General features: G+C 37.9%; 1 protein-coding gene across 4 annotated transcripts in view; it reads right to left on the bottom strand.

Moving 5' to 3' along the window:
• The window catches only part of FNDC3A (fibronectin type III domain containing 3A), a 128,313-nt gene that overhangs the window by 72,855 nt on the left and 34,178 nt on the right, over positions 1 to 21,280 (bottom strand). For 3 of the 4 annotated variants that reach the window (XM_075489646.1, XM_075489634.1, XM_075489640.1), the window contains one exon: positions 14,504 to 14,579. The exons of the other annotated variant lie outside the window; for it this stretch is intronic. In XM_075489646.1, the coding sequence (XP_075345761.1) occupies positions 14,504 to 14,579 (76 nt within the window). The remainder of the gene's footprint in view (positions 1 to 14,503; positions 14,580 to 21,280) is intronic. 4 annotated transcript variants of the gene reach the window in all.

Below are 21,280 nucleotides of genomic sequence, written 5' to 3'. Positions count from 1 at the left end.
GCGCAGCTTTTGCTTTCCCTGTTAAACTGTCTTTATCTCAACCCACGAGTTTTCTCACTTTTACTCTTCCACTTCTCTCCTCCATCCCACTGTGGGGGGAGTGAGCGAGCAGCTGTATGGTGCTTAGTTGCCGGCTGGGGTTAAACCACAACAACATCCCAAGCTGTATTAGCCACAAATGGCCTGATGCATTTTATGATCACAGTAACCTTTCCAGATACATTACACTGGAGATAATACTTACCTTGTGAGTCAAATAGCTTGCCTGCTTCCTCCTCCTCCTTATCAAGTTTCAAGTGAGGAGATCCCCATTTATAATTTATTAATCTTATGCATGACCTTGCATTGTACATAACTGCATTTCACCCAGTTCAGGGGTACCATTCAAACAACGCTCCTTTACACAGTTAATACATGTTCTAGTTGATCTTTTAGCACTTCTGGAATACAGATTTCCTGTGCCATTGGAGTTGTTTGGATGATCAACTTCGCTGAAATGCCAAGTATTTCTGGAATATGCTGATAGCTGAAAGATACCTAAGTGCATTGGTTACTGAGTAATTAAGGGATATATTTACATTCTAGGCTAGCTGTGCATCATGCTTTAGCATTCAATCCTTTCCTATTTAATCCACAATTTAGAACCTTAAAAAAAAAAAAGAGTAAGGTTACATAAGCTCTTTAGAGATAGAGATCAAAAAACATTCTATAGTATGCTTTGAATTTTGCAGCATAGAGACAGGCAACATGCAGGTATCTGGCCTCAAGACTCCACTGCATACCTGCAGTTCTTTACACCTGCATTCTCTAGTACTTCTATTTACTTCCGACTGGCCTTTATATGCCCCAAAGCTATATCCTATATAGATATAACCTTATCTGACATTTGGCCTCTTTTTCTATGTGGCATGTTCCCAGGCACTTCAGACCTCCCATTCAACGCTCTGAAGCTGCACAGAAATGTTCACCTGCCAATGTACTACTTGTCCAGACACAGCAGCACAATGCCACCATACAACAAGATGATCCAGCAACATACATTTACATGCTTCCAAAAAGAACCCCAAACCCAACACCCTTCTATTTAACTACTGTCACCAAGATGAGACTAGATTCTTTCCCATCAAAAATAATGGATATATTTTTCAGATGAGAGGATGAGGCTCAGTAACTGAAAAAAATGACAACATGCTGAAATTCTATGAACATAGTGGACAGTTGGAAGGCTATTATGGGCAAATCAGTGCTCTGGATGGTATTTTAAAGACCTGTCAAGAGGATAAACTGCGTAAACAAGATAAAGCTGTGTGGGCATATGAATAAGATTCCTAGTCTAGTATCTGTCATATCTTTGCTGGAAAGGAATGCAAGAAAACTTGAGAGTGTATATAGCTCCAATTAAGAGAAAAGATAGGGTATTTCCAAGGTACATTTTCCTCCTTTTTATGCAATCTTTCTTTGCGTAAGAATTAGAAGGGTGTAGTAAGCATAAACCCACACCTTTTACAAATATTTTATTGAAAAGGCTACATACACATCATGTCTGATTTACAACCTGTGTAGAAAAGCACTGTTCTAACACACATGGGCCAGAACTCCACAGTAAAAAGTGATCAAACCGTCAAAAATCAATCTCAAAACCTCATGCTTGCCAGTCCTCTTGTACCCGTTTGCAGTACAAGTCAGGGAAATGAGCAGAGGTTAAGCTCACACTAGCCAGTCCTCTGCATCTCTGTTCAGCATTTGCCGATATTCACTTTTATTTTTAAGCTCTCTTAGCAGGTGATTTTTAAAACTCGTTCATGCTGGAAGAACTTTAACTAGTTCCAGTTGCTCAGACTGCGTTTGTAACTTACTAGATATTTTCACTCATTGATGCATTGCTTAGTCACCAGATGCTCCCCAAAATTGCACTGCCAGTAGTGTCTCACTAAATCAGAGGCAGTCACTCTGCTTTTGACCCCTTACTATCCAATTGAGAAAAAACATTCTCTTTAAGCAAAAAAAATAGTTTAGCTTCTCAAATTCCCAAACTCATCTTGGGCTTTAGACACTTCAAGGACCTGCCTGCAAGATGTACTAGCTTTTGAAAAATAAGAGTAAAAAGTCAGATGAGATTTCAGATTTAACTGAATTTAAAAGCTAGGTAAGATTAACCTTACTTTTTTTTTTTTTTTTTAAAATCAAACAAAACAATTCTGTGCCTGATCACAAAATGAGAAACAAAATATATGGAAAGCATAACAAAAAGTAAGAATAAATGCAAACATGTTTGTTTCATATAATTTTCTAAATCTACCTGCTACTCAGTTTTACTGAGATGTCTCTTGGCTGCATAAACCATAAGAGATAACTCTGTCAAGAGTGGTGCCTTTCAGAGCACAATCTCCTCTGGGCTAAAGCAGCTGAGGATGTAACACTGTAGCACTTCACTTAGATGCTTTCTTTCAAGAGACCATCTTAAACACAACTTGTGGGAAAAACAGAGAAGAAGAGAAAGGCTGACAACTCTCTGTAGACACATCTTATTCCTTCTGTCTGTCATCTTCAACTTCCATTCCGATTCTTAGAAGAGAAGGCTGCAATATCATTAAGCCACAGCTCCTGGACCTAACAGTTCTTTCCCTGCTTTTTTCCTGGGAATTTGATTGTTTCCACCTGGCTTTAGTAGTTTGGTTTGGTTTTTTGGTTAGTTTTTGGAACTAGCTTGCTAAAGCTGTGTTTTACAAGTAAGGCTTTCCCTGCTTTGGGACTTTGTTTCAGCCCATGGTCCTATTGTGGTCTTTGCTCAGCACAGTCCTTCTACTTTAAATGACCTGTCTGTATTTCCTAAGATTTTTCTAGGGTTGTTGCAATACTTTTGTTATGAAGAAGTCATCATGATGAATACTCGCCATCCTACTCACAATAACTTATTCACATCTTACTGAAACTACAATTCTGTATTAACTCCTTTTAAAAATTATTAATGAAGCAATAATATAGACTATTGGTTTGGCATTCATAGTTCTTATTGCAGCTCCTTCTTTGGTTGCCTTGGAAGGCACATCCATTCTACCTATGAATACAACTGTCAAGATCATCCAAGGGAAACGCAACATACACAGTATTTATGAAGATGGCCCGTATGTAGAGCACCAAAGGGAAAGGATAAGTGAAACTGCTGGAGAATGGGCTACTAGAAAAACAAATTGAGAACAGGCACAGGAAATAAACCATATGCTAACAGAATAGGTGATTAATCAAAAGGGAAGGAGGGTCTAGTCAGCTTCTCTAGCAGCTCTAATACCATTAACTTGAGACCCATCTACAAATTATTGGGTGCTGTTCAGTCACTTGAAAAAATCTGAGGCTCTTTGGATGGTGTCCTAGGGCACCTGCTCCAGACAACTGCATCTTCTGGAAAGCTCTTTGTAGCACAAGAAAGAGCTTCTCTTTGGCAAAAAGAAAATAAGAACAGCACTATGGATAGCTGTATTTACTACCAGTGAATTTGGCCCTTCCAACTTTGTTTGAAACCCCATGTAATTACACTGTTTCTTAATGGCTTTAAGTGGCTGAACTTGCATGCTTGTAATTGGTCCTTAACTCACATTACATAGTAGCTGTTTATATTTGTGCACAGCTAGGCTATACATTTGTAATGACCTTTTTATCTTTCTCCTCTTCTTCCTTTCCCTCATTTGGATAATAAACTGCTTTAGATGTAAAACAGATTGCTGCATGTCTGCAAAAGGAAGAGGGGGAAGTTATATTACCATGATTTTAATGAAATTCAAGAGTGTCATGATCATGTAAGTCATGCAAGCTGACAAAACCTCAGTTGTTTAATAGACAGTCAAAAAATGACAACTATAATAATTTACTATTAATAACACATGCACAGCCATACCTATCAAGCCATGCGCTGCTGATTCATCCATTAGAAAAAAGCAAAACTAAGAACAGAATAAAAAAAATCCCTGGATTCAAAGTTGCAACATTCAGTCAGATATTACATTCTGACAAGAAAAGTGTACCTGGACCCACGCAGACAACACAGTAGCCTTGCACAGGTGAAAATGAAGGAAGGGGAGACTAACCTCCTGGTCGCTTTCTGTTGCTACCTTGGCCCTCTGTCTACACAACAACTTTTACCATTGAAGGAGAAAGCATGGAGGCAGAGCAACGTCAGGCCCTGCAAGCTCCTGGCGTGGCTGTGGCAGCCTGTGTGTGTGTGTGTGGGGAGCTTGCTCTGTCTCAAGGAACTCTGGAAAGATTATGCCTGGGAGAGCTGCTCCACAGCCACGAAGACTTTGGTTTCCTTTCTAGTCTGTCTGCCACCCTTCACGAATACCACGTGCCTGACAGCAGTCCACAAGATAAGGCAGCCACAACTACTTTTTGAAGTACAAATAGAACAAGAGTAAATAAAAATTAATTCAAAGCTATTTCTTTGTTAACAGTAATTCTTTGACAGAAGTCTGAATACTTTCACAGCTACAGCTATACATCAAGGATGTAGCAATACAACTTGAATCTCACAGGGTGGAACTACAAAGAAATTTCCTGGGGTCTCATGTAATTATCTGTAGCATTTTCCAACAGATGACACACCAGCCTGTATTCATACTGTACATGTGGTGAAGAGGATTTAACAAAAAACGTCCTTGATACACAAAGTTCTAGCCTTTCCATTTTTATGAAACCCAGTGCAAAACCAACTAAAAAACATTATGTTTGAGTTTCTATAAAAGCACCATTTGTTTTTATAGAATTAATCAGATAATGAAATTGAGAAACTTCTTTGTCTAATAAGTTAGCAATCTTCACAAAACTTTGTTATTTCAATCAACCAGATTGCATCCAATTAAGATACAGAAAATGCTATCAGCATAAGTTATTCTAAATGTTAGGATATTAAGTAAAAATACTAAGTACAATCTTTTTCAGACTTCTCTGCCCACAACTCTAATCTTTGATTTAGTTCAAATTGCTAACTACTTACATTAGACAAATTTTCACTTACATTAGAAACCAAGAAGAGATCCTACATAAATTTTCCCCTCTTTTTCCCCCCATAAAACAAGTAGTACAGGCTAGTTCTTCCCCATCAACAGCATAGTCAGGGAAGAAAATGGATGAACTAGCTGCAGTGCCGGGGACTATTATAACATTGCCAGATGCAGACCTGTCAAGCTTAACATGCTTCATACAAGACTCATCCAACTGATTCCAGACTCAGCCCACAGTAGCACCTGAATCTCAGTAGTTTGAGTTAATACTTCACAGCCTTCTGGGCTAGACATGACTGACTACAGTCATGGAAACCAAGTTTTAGGGGCATTCTCTAGCTGCAACTTAGGGCTGTAACTCCATTCCCAACATGCACCTCCAAGTACTGGTACCTTCCTTGTAAAATGCGAGACATTAGATGCTCATGGAAATGGATGAGTTCAAAGAGTTCAAATGTTTGAGGCCAAAGACACTCACAGTGGGTACAACCGTGAAACAACACACTCAAATGAGATGTTTTCAGGATGTAGCCTTACTTATTTCAGCTTATAATAGCAAGGCTTTAGCTCCAGAATGGAGACATCTCATTTAGGTATCTAAAATTATGTGTCTGCATGCAAGTTAGGACTTCAAACTCCCATTATAGCAAGTGGAGATCTAGTCAGTACAGACAGTGGAGCCTGGAGAGCTATTCAGTGCAAACTGATGTCAGCTGAAAAGCACTGACTGTACTACAGCTAGTGACTAAATCTTCACTAGTTATAATGGGAGCTTAGATCCAAGGCCACATATAGAAACACACATTTAGACACCTAAAATTAGATGTCTTCAGTATGCAGCTGAAGCACTGATATTTCAAACACATGTCTCCAGAATCTTCCTACAGTCCCGCTGGGTTTGCAGTGTGGAGCTTGCAGTGTAGTGAAAAGAGGGAATAAAGGAAGAGATTAGAGAAGACACAAGGGAAGATTAACTCATCAGAATACACAGAAAAATGAGACAGGAAAAGGAGAACCTGACTGAACATCTTATAATGAATATAGTAAGTTATGAACTCATTCACATCTCAATGTGTGAAATAAGTCGACAGACTAAGTTAGAAAAATATCTAATAGAAGAATGAGAAAATAACCAAGGCAAAAATGTTAGACAAGTTCTGTCCATATAAAGATATTACATCTATTTAACACATTTTAAACAGAAATCCATGACAGAAAAATAAAGTTTTCCCTAACACTCACTACAACCAACATTGTGAAAGAGATCTGAATTGATGCATTTCTCTTTTAATCTGTATTTTTAATCTGCTGCTGCAGAAGGTGATAAAACAGGTCTAGTTTGCTTTTTAATAAAACTTTTTGCCAAGTTCATTTTATTCTGGGAATAGCATGTTTTAGAAATCTAGTGTTTATAATCCTGACAAAATGAGCACAACAGTACTGTGAGCTGCTCTGGCAGAAAAGCAGCATGATAAAAGTAAGCCTTTCCAGCAACAGCTTCTTGTAGCATCCCTGACTGCCTCTTTAAGGGCTGGAGGATACTGTGACCACTAAGACCTGGTCAGTTATCAGACTTAACAGGAGGAGAAGATCAGGCAGTTCCCAGCGAAGGCTGAAGGAGCTCTGTTACGAGGCTAATTCTCATGGCCACTCTCAGATCAGAAATAACCAGATCTAAACAACAGAATTCTTGATCGCTACGGTTTATTCTGGTCAGGGTAATGACCTTGTTTTGCACTATTTTGCAAGTTTTGTTGAGCTAATAAAACGAGTTTGAGAGATGGTCCTGAAAAGACTGAAGACTACCTCTGCCCTATTGCAAATGGGACTGCAGAATCAAGTAGACTTAACCTGAGCTACCTTTAATTCAGCACAGTACTAGTAGTAGTACTAGGAAAGCTGCAGCAGCAGGGCCTATGGGGCAAGTTTTCCCTGCCAAGAGTACTTGAATTATGGACTAGATTTCTCCTATGTGTCGAAGCCAATACATGAGCATTCTACGTGCACTACAGTGAGGGCTTAAATCCATTATTATTTCTTTACCTTATCAGAAGGTTATTTGCCCTATCTCTGTCCAACTTTTATGCTAACCTACCTGTAAAAGGCAGGAGGGTCAGTCTGTTCTACAAAACTTGCAAGGGCATTCATGCAGTCTGTTTATCACTCTAAAAAGAGTAGCTCCTACTTATAATTATTTTGGAATGAGATAGCTCCAAATCAAGCTGTTACAACCATGCTTCATGGTCACTTTCTCTCATCATCTTGCTGCAGGAGAAGAGAACTGAGTCTCCTCTGCAATCATACTCCTCCATAGCTGACCAATACCAATGTTCCTATTATTTTTAGTTTGACTGTAGGTAGCTGGAAATGCAAACATCTATGAAACAATTTGTAAAATATGTATATTGAAGGTCATTTCCAAATGGAGATAACTTTAAAGTTAAGCTACTCCTCGACTAAGCTCTGAAACGCTACATGGGTATCCTCAACCAAGAGTTAAGTGGCTTGAAGTCACTGTAGCTTGTTGTGACCTCATACTTTCAATTTACTTGTCTTAGCTTTCCTCAATGCCCTTTAAATACTTCCAACAGAGATCCTCAAATTAATCTGCAGAAAAGGATGTTAATCTAAGTACCCATATCCAGTTTCAGCCTTGTATATCACATTTAGTCTTCTACAGCACTCACACAGGAGGAATGGATAAGACAACTGAAATGATTTACCATTTAGGGTGGGTTGTGGGTTGGTTTTTTTTTTTTTTAGGTTTTTTTTAAATGAACTGATGTATAAAACCTTACATCTGTGTCTTCAGAAGGCTACAGTGGAGAAAAGCTGTAAAGCATCTTTGAAGACAAAAAGGAAAGCAAGTAAACTTACCCACATCATCACGTAACATTTCAGTATTTAGAAATGAGAAACAGGTAAATGGAAACAAGGATGAAGACTTATTTTCTTCTTGGGCTGCAGAAAGAAAAGATCACCCAGAACAGCTTCCCTGGGTGGCTCCAGTAAGCTGTTCTTAATGGAAGCAGGAAAACTAGAGCACTAAAAACTTTGTATTACACACCTGGGTTTACTTGTAAGGATTCATTATCCAGGCTCTTAAGCCACCTAGAAGACTAGAGATGCTCAAGAAAAGAATTCTTGGTAACAGTGTTTTATCGGTTTTGCTAGTTTGTTCCATTACTACAGATCTATGTATTTAAATAAATATTCTTTTATTCCTAAACTTTGTCCAGTGCTAAAGTGGCTACAGAGTAATTTAACAAACAAGATATGGTATTTCTAGAGGTGATGTCACCCTTAAAGCCAATATATGGGATCACTACTGCAGTGCCAGGTATCCTAGTACATTCTAAAAATCACCACAGAATGACAGCGCACACTTCCTTCACTTAACACAGTGGGTTTAGGATTTGATAATAAGCTGTGGTCTTCTTGTGGAAGAAGCATCTTCCAACTAGCAACTAGCAAACTCCCTTCTGAGGGGTTTGTGGCAACTTGTACAGAATTTATGACTGGTCTATAACTGCCTCTGATATTAATAAATTAGTTTTAAATAAAACCCAACACCAAAGCACCAGATGATACTGAGAACAAAATAAGTCTAGGGGGTTTTTTGGTTCAAATGTACTTAAATAGTAGTACATTTGGATTTTAAAGTGTTCAGCTTGGTTGCTCTAACACTATCTGAAAACAACCACAACCACATGAGACCTGGCAGCAGATAACAGCAGATAATAGACTGAGAGCAGCCCTGCAGAGGACTTGAGAATACTGGTGGATGAAAAACTAGACACGAGCCAGCAATGTGCGCTCCCAGCCCAGAAAGCCAACTGTATCCTGGGTTGCATCAAAAGAAGTGTGGCCAGCAGGTTGAGGGAGGTGATTCTCCCCCTCTACTCTGCTCTCAGGAGACCCCACCTGGAGTACTGCGTCCAGCTCTGGGGTCCCCAGCACAAGACAGACATGGACCTGTTGGAGCAGGTCCCGAGGAAGGACACAAAAATGATCACAGGGCTGAACACCTCTCCTGTGAAGGAAGGCTGAGAGAGTTGGAGTCGTTCAGCCTGGAGAAGAGAAGGCTCCGGGGAGACCTTATTGTGCCTTTCAATATATAAAGGGGGCTTATAAGATGGAGGAAGACTTTTTACCAGGGCCTGTAGTGACAGGACAAGGGGCAACGGTTTTAAACTGACACAGGGTAGGTTTAGATTGGATGTAAGAAAAATATTTTATGATGAGGGTGATGAGACACGGGAACAGGTTGCCCAGAGAGGCAGTAGATGCCCCATCCCTGGAAGTGTTCAAGTTCAGGCTGGATGCGGCTTATGAGCAACTTGATCTAGTAGATGTTGTCCCTGCCCATGGCAGGGAGTTGGACTAGATGATCTTTGAAGGTCCCTTCCAACCCAAACCATTCTGTGATTCTGTAACAGTTTTGTTCACACAATATTCTGGGTAATGGGCAGGTTTGGTGTTGCCAAACTGAAGTTAATCTTAGAATGAACTAAAGTTTGTTTCACTACTGTAGTCTCAGAATTGATGTGATGATCTTTTCCTCTTGACTTCCGTGAAAACACTTTTCAGAAGTATTTTATTCCTTATGTCGAAGAGAAAAAATGAGGTTAAGACTGCTTAACTTTTATCCCAGAGATTAACCTTAGTACTGATACTTCATTTCAAAGCATTAAGTATTTATGACTCATTCTAATTTACATAAATTTTCTTATTTTATTATGAAAATGGCAATTTTCCTTTGCAGAGACATATAGAACATGGTCTCTCTTATTATGTCAAGTAACATTTAATAACCCTTAGCTGTAACTTGGGACTGTTATAAAATGTGCTCAAGATGAGTCATCTTCATTCATTTATTCTGCAATAGGAGGAATTCATGAATGAGTGATCTGCAGTAATTCACTTCTACAGAGAGCCCATTCATACATTTCAAACCTGGTTTTCTGAATCACTGTAATGTAGCTGATTATTTCGCTTTAACAGAAGAAAATTTTCACTTAAGGAAAGTTTCCACAGAAGTCTGAGTATTTCCAGTATGTGAGAACAGTTTCATAGATTTAAAAGAGCTCTTCTGAAAATAAACATTTTGGTCTAACACATGGATACACAGACAGATATCTTCCTACCTATCTAGCAAGAAAAGCACAGTGTCTTTAGAAAGTAGGAGACTGACAAATGGTTTAAATTGAAGTTGTGTCAAGGAGGAGCAGAAATTATCGCTATCAAACTACTAGGCAGCCAAAGAAAATATTTTATAAAATCAGAAAAATGGCCATTGGCACACAGAAGTGCTCATTTGAAGCTGTATTTAAGTTAAAATACATACAACAGAAAAGCAACTAAGATCCAAGATTGCTAACTACAGAAATGTAAAGCAACCACGCTTCTTATTTTACAGAAATATAGAAGTGTAAGACACCAAGAATAAAACACACAAGTTATTTTAAGTCATCAAAACTCCACCAAAATAAAGAAATGGGATTCACCAAGGAGAAAACATCCCTTAACCACCACTGCTCTTTTGCCAACCTTAAGAGATTTCAAACCAGGAAATAATCTTCAGAGCCTTTTCACCCAATCTTGTCTGCCATGGAAGAGGCCCACATTAAGAAGCCACTTCTCACTTATCATAGTTCCAAAACAGTCAAAGCTTTACAGATCATCTGTGAGAGTTATACCAGCAAACAGATGGTAAGTCAGTACAGAGACCTGGGTATAAATGCAGCATTTTCTTCAGAAGCTTCGCTCACAGAAAAAGCATGTATGTTTCTCCATTAATTGGTACTCTAAGTTTTCATTACTTTGTTGATTCAAGAACAGCTCTAAAATAGCCACTTTATTCACACCTCTCCTTTCTTGAGAGACACTGACTCTCCTTTTCAGTTTGAGAAGTTTTACTCTATGTATAGAGTATCCAAAGTAAGGATAGTTCTCTTTACAAATAAAATAACTGACAAGAGCAGCACAAAGATTGATGGAACATCTCAATGTTTCCAACAGACGGGGATATGATGCAAGAAAATACAATTAACATTGTGGTTGGCTTTAGAAACAATCCACATCGATTTCAGCAGACAGCTCAATCTCAAGGCGAATTGACCAGCAATAAAGCACAAGAGAGATCTCGAATTATCCAAGGAACAGTGACTTACCAAATCACCTGAACTATTGTATCTGGGTATCTGCACTTCTACTGGGGATCCATCCAGAAGCAGCTTGCTACCTCTCAACTTCCATTCTTTCATTTTAGTACTATACTTACAAAATTTCAATTTAAACATATGCCCATGCAAATTGCCTTGCAAGAACCTGAATTTACATTTTATTGTTTTCATCTTTGGTCAATGTGTAACATTCCAAATTCTTACTGTCCTTTGTAATCTCAAATTATTTCTCTTTTTCTTTGGATATCTTTTAGTAAGACTTTACTCCAAAGACACAACATATTTGTTAGCTGCCATTTTCCTAAATTTAAATTAGAATACAGACTTAGAAAAACAGTACTTGAAAATTTTCTGTTCCTTAAAAAAAAAAAGTCATACGTTCAATATTGAACTGAAGCCCTTGTTATTTGTAGAATATTGAATATCCCACAAAATATGAAGTAAATGAAGTTCTCAGAACCAGTTCATTCTAGAGAGCAAACATCAGAAACTAAGAAATATTTGTCTGGTGGTCACTTACCATTCTATCACAAATAAGTAAGTGTTGTGAATTACACATGTAAGCTTGACAAACCTCATTTTGAAAGGGATAAAAAAATGCTTCTAACAAAGTATTAAGTGCACTTCATGAAAAATCTTTGCTTGTACTAATGCTTTTCCTCCAGGTGGATTCCGAGTGTGATACAAGACAAAAACATATTAATTGCAATATGCAATATATTTGTTGTATATAATTACAATTTTTCTGTGGGCAATATGTGCTGTGGTTTTGCAAAGTAGTATACAGATACACATTTTAACATATGAAATAGTATTCTTTTTACATAGTACATCAGAGAAAAAACTGAATATGCATTCTTCACAGAGACTTTTAAGTTAATACAGTCAGAAAAGAGTATAAAGATGGGTAAATATTTACAGGAAAAACTGAGATTGAAAAAAGTATTAAGAAACATTATAATGGCTAAATTAACTTTCCATTGATTGCATCTCCACTAAATTTCAGCCATCTTTGCTTTCTTCATGCTTTTTTAAAAATAAGCATCTCTGCATGTTTATAAGGTTTCCTCCAAACCATACTCATTATGTATTTCCACATCTTTAACTTTGATTTGACCTAATAACAGTGCATACAGTGAAGAAAAGAACAGGGAACTGATGTGAGCTTTCTTTCTTTAGAGTCAATGCAATAGTCTCCTGTGGCTGTAACCCATTTTGCAGACTTGTCATCCATTCTGCAGCCAAGTCAAGGGCAAACTACGTTCGAGAAGTTGTGGCAGAGCAAAAAGGACCACCAATACCAAATTGCTTTCTACAGTGTACACCATCTGAAATTGTTCACTTTATACAAATCTATACACAGAAAACAGGAAAGTAGACATTCCTCATTAGTTGCAATACCTACAATGAAAAAGGTACAGCATCAATTACTAAGGGAACTTCTTTAAGCCAGACAGACCCAACAAGCCAAAAGGTAGAAAGATCCATCGGCATAGCACTCATAAAACACAAAAATGTCTCAGGAGTGGCAAGAATAGACCAGAAAAACAACATTCATAAGATCATGTGCAACTCAGATTCTGTTCTAAGATTAGTGAACGTACAGATATGAAAAACCTCTATGCCCTCTGTTTTACTACTAACTTATAAGCTGTATTTTCATGTCCTGGAAGGGGGAAGGACAAGGAGAATGTCTATGTGACAGGAAGTTTGCAAAAGCTGTGGAATTGATTTGGGATGTAGGTTCCTAGATTGCCAGTACCACTCTTCGGGGAAGTTGTAAAGACCATACCTGAGCTTACACCTAGTGTAATGCAAGGTCTTACACTTAGTGAGACCCAGGAACAATTGTCTAATAATTGCGCATGCTCACTTTCATATTTAAAGCATGAAGAAATCAGCAGCTGAGTCAAATCACAATAGTGAGCTCCCTACTTGGAAAGCAAGAGGGACCAGGCACAGATAAAAGCTGTACCATGAAAGGTTACAACCATATCTATAAAGACATGATCTCAATATTTTTGCAGTTCATCACACACTTCCTGCTTTCAAGACGATCATGCAAGGAAAGTGTCAATTCATTCCCCCCCACCTCCAACTAAGCCCATCCGATAAATCAAAATTAAAACAAAAAAATGCAATGCATGCATTGTGCATTCTCCTCCATATTTTGTGCAATAGAAATAAAATACATCTTATCTGTTCTTTAACTTAAATTGCAAGACAAAAATCACTATGTTCCCCTCAGATATTGCCAAGTCATTATTACACAGCTATGTTTCAAATAAGCCCTATAGAACTGAGCTGCAACACTGATCCATTTGTGGCTCAAAGGAAGCAACAATACTATGCAACCAGCACAAAGTTTTGAAAAATGGTGCTAATGGACATGTAAACTTTAAAAATTGTCTATATAAATTTAATTACAATCCAAGGCTTCCTTTTAATCAGTTATTTTGTAGCCAAAGGACCTGCCTATGACACTGGAAACCAGACCTTTTTTCTCTTCTCAGACTGGAGAGAGGGGGGAAAGGAGCTGGAAAATACTTGCTTCAACTTCCCAGAACAGTATCTGTTGAAGCTGGGCCAACATCCAGAAAAAAAGAAGGTAGGATTCATTGGCCCAGAAGGTAACAAGCAAAAAAGTGACCCCATAGCTGAATCGGTGGATACTCTCTTATAACGCAGTAAAGTGGTATTCTAAACAGCAGTAATATCTGACTGCTTATTTCTTGCAGCTGTAGATAGACTTAACTGGTGGCTATATTCATTCAGAATAGAAAACAACATCCAAACTGCCCACTGCATACGGGGATGCTACACTTAGACAAAGCATTTGTATTTTGAAGCTGCACTTGCTAAAAGTCAGAAAGGATGCAATTTGGCCCCTAGAGATAATGAAAAACTAGTAGTGGGATAACAGACAGCTACTGTTGGGACCAGCAAACAATGTCCACATGACAGCAAAGAATTAAAAAAAAAGAACTCAAACCAAATTAACAACTGTAGCTTTTGAGGTCTGTGTAATAAATGAGGTTAGTCAAAAGTTGCTACCACAGCACTTCCCTGTTGGCTTTGCAAACTGAAGATGTTCCCCCCTTTCTCTCCCCAAAAACTTTATTTCATCTAATATAAGAAAAAGTAATTTGTTTATGGTAGTGAAATCTAAATCCAGTGATCCTCAGCACCTAATCTTTTAGGTCTTTAACCGGCTCTTGTATTTAAAAGAATTTCTGTCAGTCTTTTACTTTCAACACAACAAATTGCCTTTTATTTCTCCTGATGCAGACTCAGGAAATATTAAAGTAAATTTATCAGCTTTACCTGTAATGCACTGAAACTGTCCATCTTCTCTTCTTATTGTAAATGCTTCCCCTGGATTAACTTGCACAAGAATAACCTTAAAAATAAAAGAGTGTTTACAACCATTACACAGGAATATGTTACAGAAGTCTGGTACGTGCAAAAAAAAAAGTTTTACTGGGAAAAAACAACTTTTTTTCTGGTTAGTAAATACATTATTTTTCACTTCACACTGCTTGCTGCCTTCATCCCACAGACAAAAAGAGATAAGAGCAAGAACAAGTACAGATATTTTTAAACAAACATTTTTCAAAAGAACCAGGGAGAGAATAACTGAGTAAAATAGTTAAAATAGTACCTGTACAAATTTTATTTTCTTGACTGTTTAGTATAATTAAAAAGCTATTTGTACAGCTTAAATTATTTCAACAAATTACATTAACTTCAACATTAATCAAACCATTACATAAAGTTTCAGAAGGAAGCCCAGAATTCCCAGTGTTTGAATTTATCATAACCACTTGGCAAACAGCTTTCAACATAAGGGAAACATTGTGTCATTTCCTTCTTTACATGATCCAAGCATGTTTGTACATTCATTGATGATAAAACATTATTAGAAGTCATGACAAAGTAAGTGCACCAGATGCACAGCATGAAACAATATGTATAGTTTTATTTGTGGAAAGCCGTTTATCCTAATTTTGTAAACCCATGCAATGCAGAATTGATAGCAAAGCACACTTATCAGTCAAAATAAACAGAGGAAGTCTGACATGTACCAAAGTAGAAGCCTGTTACCATTTTAGATGTCTATATTCTCATTTGAAACCTGCCTTTCTGTGAGAGAGAAAGTTTGTAACCATGAAGAACCTAGCTAAAATTATGAACAAAGAAAAAAACCCAGAAGAGCAGGTGCATTTCATAATTTCCTTTCTGGATACATCCTTCTTCAGTCTTGCTTGCACATGTCTAAACAGAGTGTAAGTCCTCCTCCTGGTGTGAATTGGAGACACACAAATCTTTATATACACAACTCTTCAACATTATGGACAAAAATTTACTCTGTCAAATTGCTAAAAGAAATAAAATTGGTCTTGTTTACAAAAAAAGAAAATGGGAAACTTGAGTGTTACTCATTTTAGGAATACCAGAGAGAAAGATAAGGGTGAGGAAGAGGCAGAAATCATATGAATTCCTCCCCCTCTGGTAGAGCAACATTATGAATTAATGAAAAGATGGCAAGTTCTACCCTAACTTTGATGAGATATGATGGATATTCACATTTTCAAACTTGGGCCATGTAATTCAATATTGATTTAGCTCAGTTTTCAGCATGCATTTTAAAAATACTACTTTAAGTTGTTTCATGTGGTACAGTGTTGTTACCGGAGAAAGATGTCTCCAGAAGCTTTAGGCTCTTTGAGAAAAAAAAACCAATAAACTATATCACTATTTACATTTTATCATGCTAATAAATTTTCCAGATCTTCCAAAGTATGTCTGAATATAAAATTCAGTAAGAGTTAGCATTCATAATGTAATCTAAACTTAGAAACAAGAGGATTTTAGACATGAACTTCAAATAAGACTTACAGGTCTTCAGAAAATATTGTATTGCCAGAGTTTATTCTAAGTGTTTGAAGGTAGCATTTTAACAACTGGCTATCACCTTCAGAACGTGACGAAGGAGAGAAATAGAAGTGGATGAGTTCTTACAATTTCTTTTTCAGACTCCTCAAGCAGGCGTAACTTTTTGAAGACATATTTCATTGATTCACTTTCCCTTCTCTGCTACAATTGAAAGTTTTAGCTTGAAATTTAGACTGGAATAAAAGTACCCAAAAGCTTTGCAGGAGTACATTAGAATGTCTTTCCGTGTCTTATGTGTGGGTTGGATAAGCACATTTGCCCAAGTCTTTTGGCTGATTTAATATGCCCTAACTCCTGGGAGAAGCCATTCTGGCTGCAGCTGACATGTCAATCTGTACAAGTGTTCAGCTCAATATTCTTGGTCTCCACTGTATAAACTATGAGAAGCAGAAAAACTGCAAAGCCCTCAAGTTTTAGGGCAATGGCTGGTATAATTCTCTAGATTCCTACTTTTAAAGTAACAGCGAATGGGGGATAACTGGTATCCCATTTCTTCTGTGTCAGTGCCTGAGGTTGGTAACCTGAGTAATGCTGCTGCCTTGGGAACCTGCTGGTTTTCCTCCTCCAGACCTCTGCTGCAGGATATCTGAACTGGAGGCTCCAGCTAGCAGAGTGGATCTGAGCATGGGAACGCACGTACTGGTCCAACTGCAAGTGAGCCCTATGCCTCCTGATTTTCTTTTGTAGTGGTTTCTTCTGTGTGAGAATCTTTGTTGTTCACTCCACAGCTAGCATGAGAAAGTAAAGGCTCAGCACGCCAACCACAGTGTAACACAGTGAGAAGGGCACTGTTCAACAGCGGCTGTGCCATGAGGCAACAGGTCTCCTGATGGAGTCCAGCACGACTCTGACACTCAGGATGTCATCAGATTTTCACATCTCTGAGGACATCTGACTTCCACTCAAAAGGGTGGGGAGACTCACCAACTTAATGCAGTTTAATTAGATACTCAGTTCCCAGGAACAAGAAGTAGAGCCTTTTTGTCAATGGACTATTAGTCTACTTGATGCCTGTGTACTTATTTCACTGGCTCCCACTTACAGCCTTGCTTTTATGTTGTGCACTCAAATTTGTGTTTTACAACTGTTCCAAGACAGGCTGTATTTGTTGCCAAGTGTGCCAAAAGAGAGTCTGAATCAGGGCTGAAGTAATTTCAGAAGTTTCAAGAACCGCTGGTTTCAAAAGTCTTTGTGTTGGGGTAATGTGTCAACATGACCAGCACTGGTTGCTGGACCAGCCTTATCACTGCTGAACCCCATGGAGTAATCATTGCTTTGAGAAGGGCATTTTTGACACTTACTCACCACCTAGTAGATGCAATTTGAAATAAGAAAAATTAAAGCTATACAGAGAGAGAGAGAGAGAGAGAGAGAGAGAGAGAGAGACTGATACCTTTCTGGTCAGAAGAGATATTACCAAAGACAGTCAAATCACTCACAAGGATCCCTCTTGTCTAATAAAAGGCTGCTACACATAATCAAAGATACAAGAAAATTTCTCTAAAGGAAAAGGTAACATGGATCTTTCACAGCATCACGTGTTAGGCAAATAAAATCTACAGGCTGCTTAGTATTTATAGCTCTTTCATCTCATTCTAGATGGCTTTATGCAGGCTTGCACATCTTATTGTCCAACATGCTGCTTCATGAAGCCTGACATCAGTACTTATGAAAACCAAGGCCCTTGTCACACTGAATATTCTAGATCTCAATCTCTTTCCTCTTCTGGGCAAAACATTCATGTTGGCTGCAACTAAGTGAAAAGCTTTGGAAAAATCTGATGGTTTGGCCTCTCTTCCCATGCCTCAATCTTTTTGTGACAAAACCTGTTGCTTTACTCAGAGCATCTAAAGGTCTGCTATCCAAAAGCTAACATGCATTATTCTATCCAGATTTCTATTGCCTTCTCCTCTAAGATAATTATTATAATCTGAAAAAAATTCATTTGTGATGTGTCAATCTCAGTGGGAGGCATGTTTAACACAGCCACTTTTCAAATGCCATTTCTCTTTCTAAATCAACAAAACACTAATTAAGGACTCTACAACCTTAACAAAATAATGCAAACTTAAGACAATGAAGCCTTGATACAGGCTCTAGAATCCTACAAGCACTTCTAAAGCATAACCAACTATAACAGAACCTAATAAAATTTAAAAGTAATTTCTCAATGCTAACACAACTTTGACTCAACATATTTTTGTCTCAAGTTCAAAATATGTTAAGGCATTGCTATTAAGAAATGGGAGTATTAGGTCAACTACTAGTTTTGTGTAATTTCCACTGGGACTATAAATTGTTTCCTTTAAACAGTTATTTAATGATATCCACATGACCTCAATACAGTTCCTGATGAAAAACAGCACAAAATCTCTTTCCAGAGAATAGCATACAAGTTGACAATACAAGACTGCAGCTATACAATTATCCTAAAAACAGTTCTTGCATATATAAAACAAAATTACCAGCCGATATGACTAAAGTTTGAACTACCTGAAATACAGTTGCCGAAGACTGTCAGTTTTAACAGTGAAATTTCATACTTTTTAATGGTACTTAATTTATTCTACAAAAGATATTTTAGAAGATAAACCCAGATCAAATGAACAACATACTAAGCTTTGTAGTAGTTTAATTAAATACGTATGGATTATAGAAGTTTCTTCTTAGCACAATATTAAAAGCAAAATCCATCCTAAAAACATAGAAAGGCATTGCAAAAAGGAATAGTATTCATTAAATCCCCTTCTTAGCATGGAATACTTGACTTTTTTCCTGATTTTAAAACATTTACTTTCCTGCCTACCCACTGTCAGTTCAAGATACATAGCCTGGATTGGCAAAGACCAGCTTCCTAACAAAACTGAATCTTGCCACATATTAGAAAGCTCAATAGGTTTTTCCTGAAATTGCTGTTTAAACTCAGGCAGCTGCTCAAGCCAAATAAGAACATAAGAAATGTCCTCATAGTCTGGGTCAGCAGTCCATCTAGCCCAGTACTTTGTCTCTAATATATCAATCAGAGACGCTCTTTAGGGAGAGCAAGCAAGCCAGGCCACTTTCTGCAGTCCATCTCTCTCATTGTCCATGGGTTTGCCTAAACTCTTTGAGTTTTGCTTACACTTTGAATTGCCTCCACAACCTCCTATGGCAGCAAGCTCTTGAAGTTCACCTTCTAACCATTTTAAAAACAATCTCCTACTAGTTAAATGCCCCTAGTTCCTGTGCTATGGGATTTGCTGAGCAGTTCTGAGTAAATTTCAGCCACCTGCTTCATTATTTTTTAAGCCTCAGCCATTTCTCCCTCCTTGTCCCCAGTCTCTGCAAACTGAGGAGTCCTAATATTTCTAATCTCTCCTAGGAGAACTGCTTCATCCCCTTGACCATGTCAGAGGTACCTAAAACCACATCTGTATTAGCAAAGTAAGCAGTGCTCAGGAACATCACCTGGGATGATGAACAATGTTACAGTAGTCCTGAGCACAACACAGGCCGATGCCAATGAGCAGTCTTCTCCCAGACAATACTGGAGGAAAAGATAGTTTACTAGAACAGACTTGTTCCATGACACTTAGCCTCAGTCTCTGGGAACATTCTTGAGCATGCTTAAATTACTAGTGTATAAACACTACCCGACAGCAGCCTGAAGAAGCATTACAACATTTTGCCTTTCTGAAGGACTAGTTAAGGGATACGGTCTTAATTAGCTTTGAAAATCTATTCTTCACCGTAATTGTAATTTGAGCTGCTCTTATACGATAAATATACTCTTAGAATACAACAATTCCATATAAGACTTTTATACTATTTCTCTCCTCAAAGAATTCCAAATTAAAATATAATTTTATTGTAGCTCAAGTAGTATGATCACATCCTACAGAGATATGCAACATTGACTTGGACATACTACTATCAACAGATGTAATGATAATTTAACAATCATTTCATCTGAAGATCTCATATATGATTTAGCTTTACTACATCAGTGTGAGTAGGATGAAGAAGTATTCTGATTTTGCATCTAAAGAATAAAGGCAGTACAAATGTTCAGAGAGGAGAGTGCTTCATGTTTCTTATTTCTATTCAGTAAGCTCTTCATTATCTGCAAGAGAAGCTACAGGACATTTCTGCAGACTGAACCAGGAAAGGAGTCTGATGTTTTTTCAAGTCCTTAGTTTACTTCTAATGCTGAAGAAATGAATTTGATAAAAAATAGCTGGAGTCAGGAAAAAAATTACAAGACTAAGAATACAAAAAACAAAAGGTGGAAGGGAGATCTGTGCAAGACAGAGCTGCAGCCACCTTGCCTCAGAGGGCTGCTCCAAAAAAGGGAAAATCTAAGGCCAAATGTTAACACTCATCTGCAGAAAGGTCTAGACATAACTTTTATCAGCATGAAGCAGGGGCTGCAGAAGCCAAAATAAGATTCTTAGAAGTATTTTGCTCCATCAATATGGTCACAGCAATGTCTCTTAAAGGCAGAACGGCAACGATACAAAACATAGCTGATTTATATCTTACTAATCCTTGTCTTTATGGATACAGAATACTTTCTTAAGCAGCCTAACAATTTGCTCATACCAGACAAGCATGCAGGTTAAGGTATTTCTTCATTGGAGCACAGTGAGGGACAGAATGGAATTTAAAATACAGAGCTAGCAAATCCTGCTTTGAATATGTTTGTTTGCACACTAATTAAGGCCAAAAAGCCCATTAACTCCACTGAAATAACAATCACAAACAACCCCTCATTCTGTCAGTAAGATCCACACTTCTACAAGCATGTCTACTTCCACTTCCATCCTACTAACAGAAGTAGTGATGTATTAGCAGATTGCCAGGTTTCAAGATAATTTCAGCTAGCTGACTGGAAAGAAAGGCAGCGTCAGACTTGTGGCATCACAAATGCGTATTTATATTACAATATGCAGGGAAAAGTTTTCCCAATGCTCTCAGTCACACACACACACACACAAGATAAACTATACATAGGCTTGTACAATTAATGACTGTTCTCCATCAGGTGGTTAGTAAGCAAGACCGAAATAAAACCTATGGACATTATTGTGAAGTACCAATACCAGAACTGGATTCATCCTGATAAGGGCCCTAGGTGAGGCGAAAGACTGGCAGAGCAGGAAAACA

The sequence above is a fragment of the Mycteria americana genome, chromosome 1 (genome assembly GCF_035582795.1).
Source record: "Mycteria americana isolate JAX WOST 10 ecotype Jacksonville Zoo and Gardens chromosome 1, USCA_MyAme_1.0, whole genome shotgun sequence".
Taxonomy (NCBI): Eukaryota; Metazoa; Chordata; class Aves; order Ciconiiformes; family Ciconiidae; genus Mycteria; species Mycteria americana.
The sequence above is the reverse complement of the archived record's forward strand: the minus strand, read 5'-3'. Positions and strand labels throughout refer to the sequence as shown.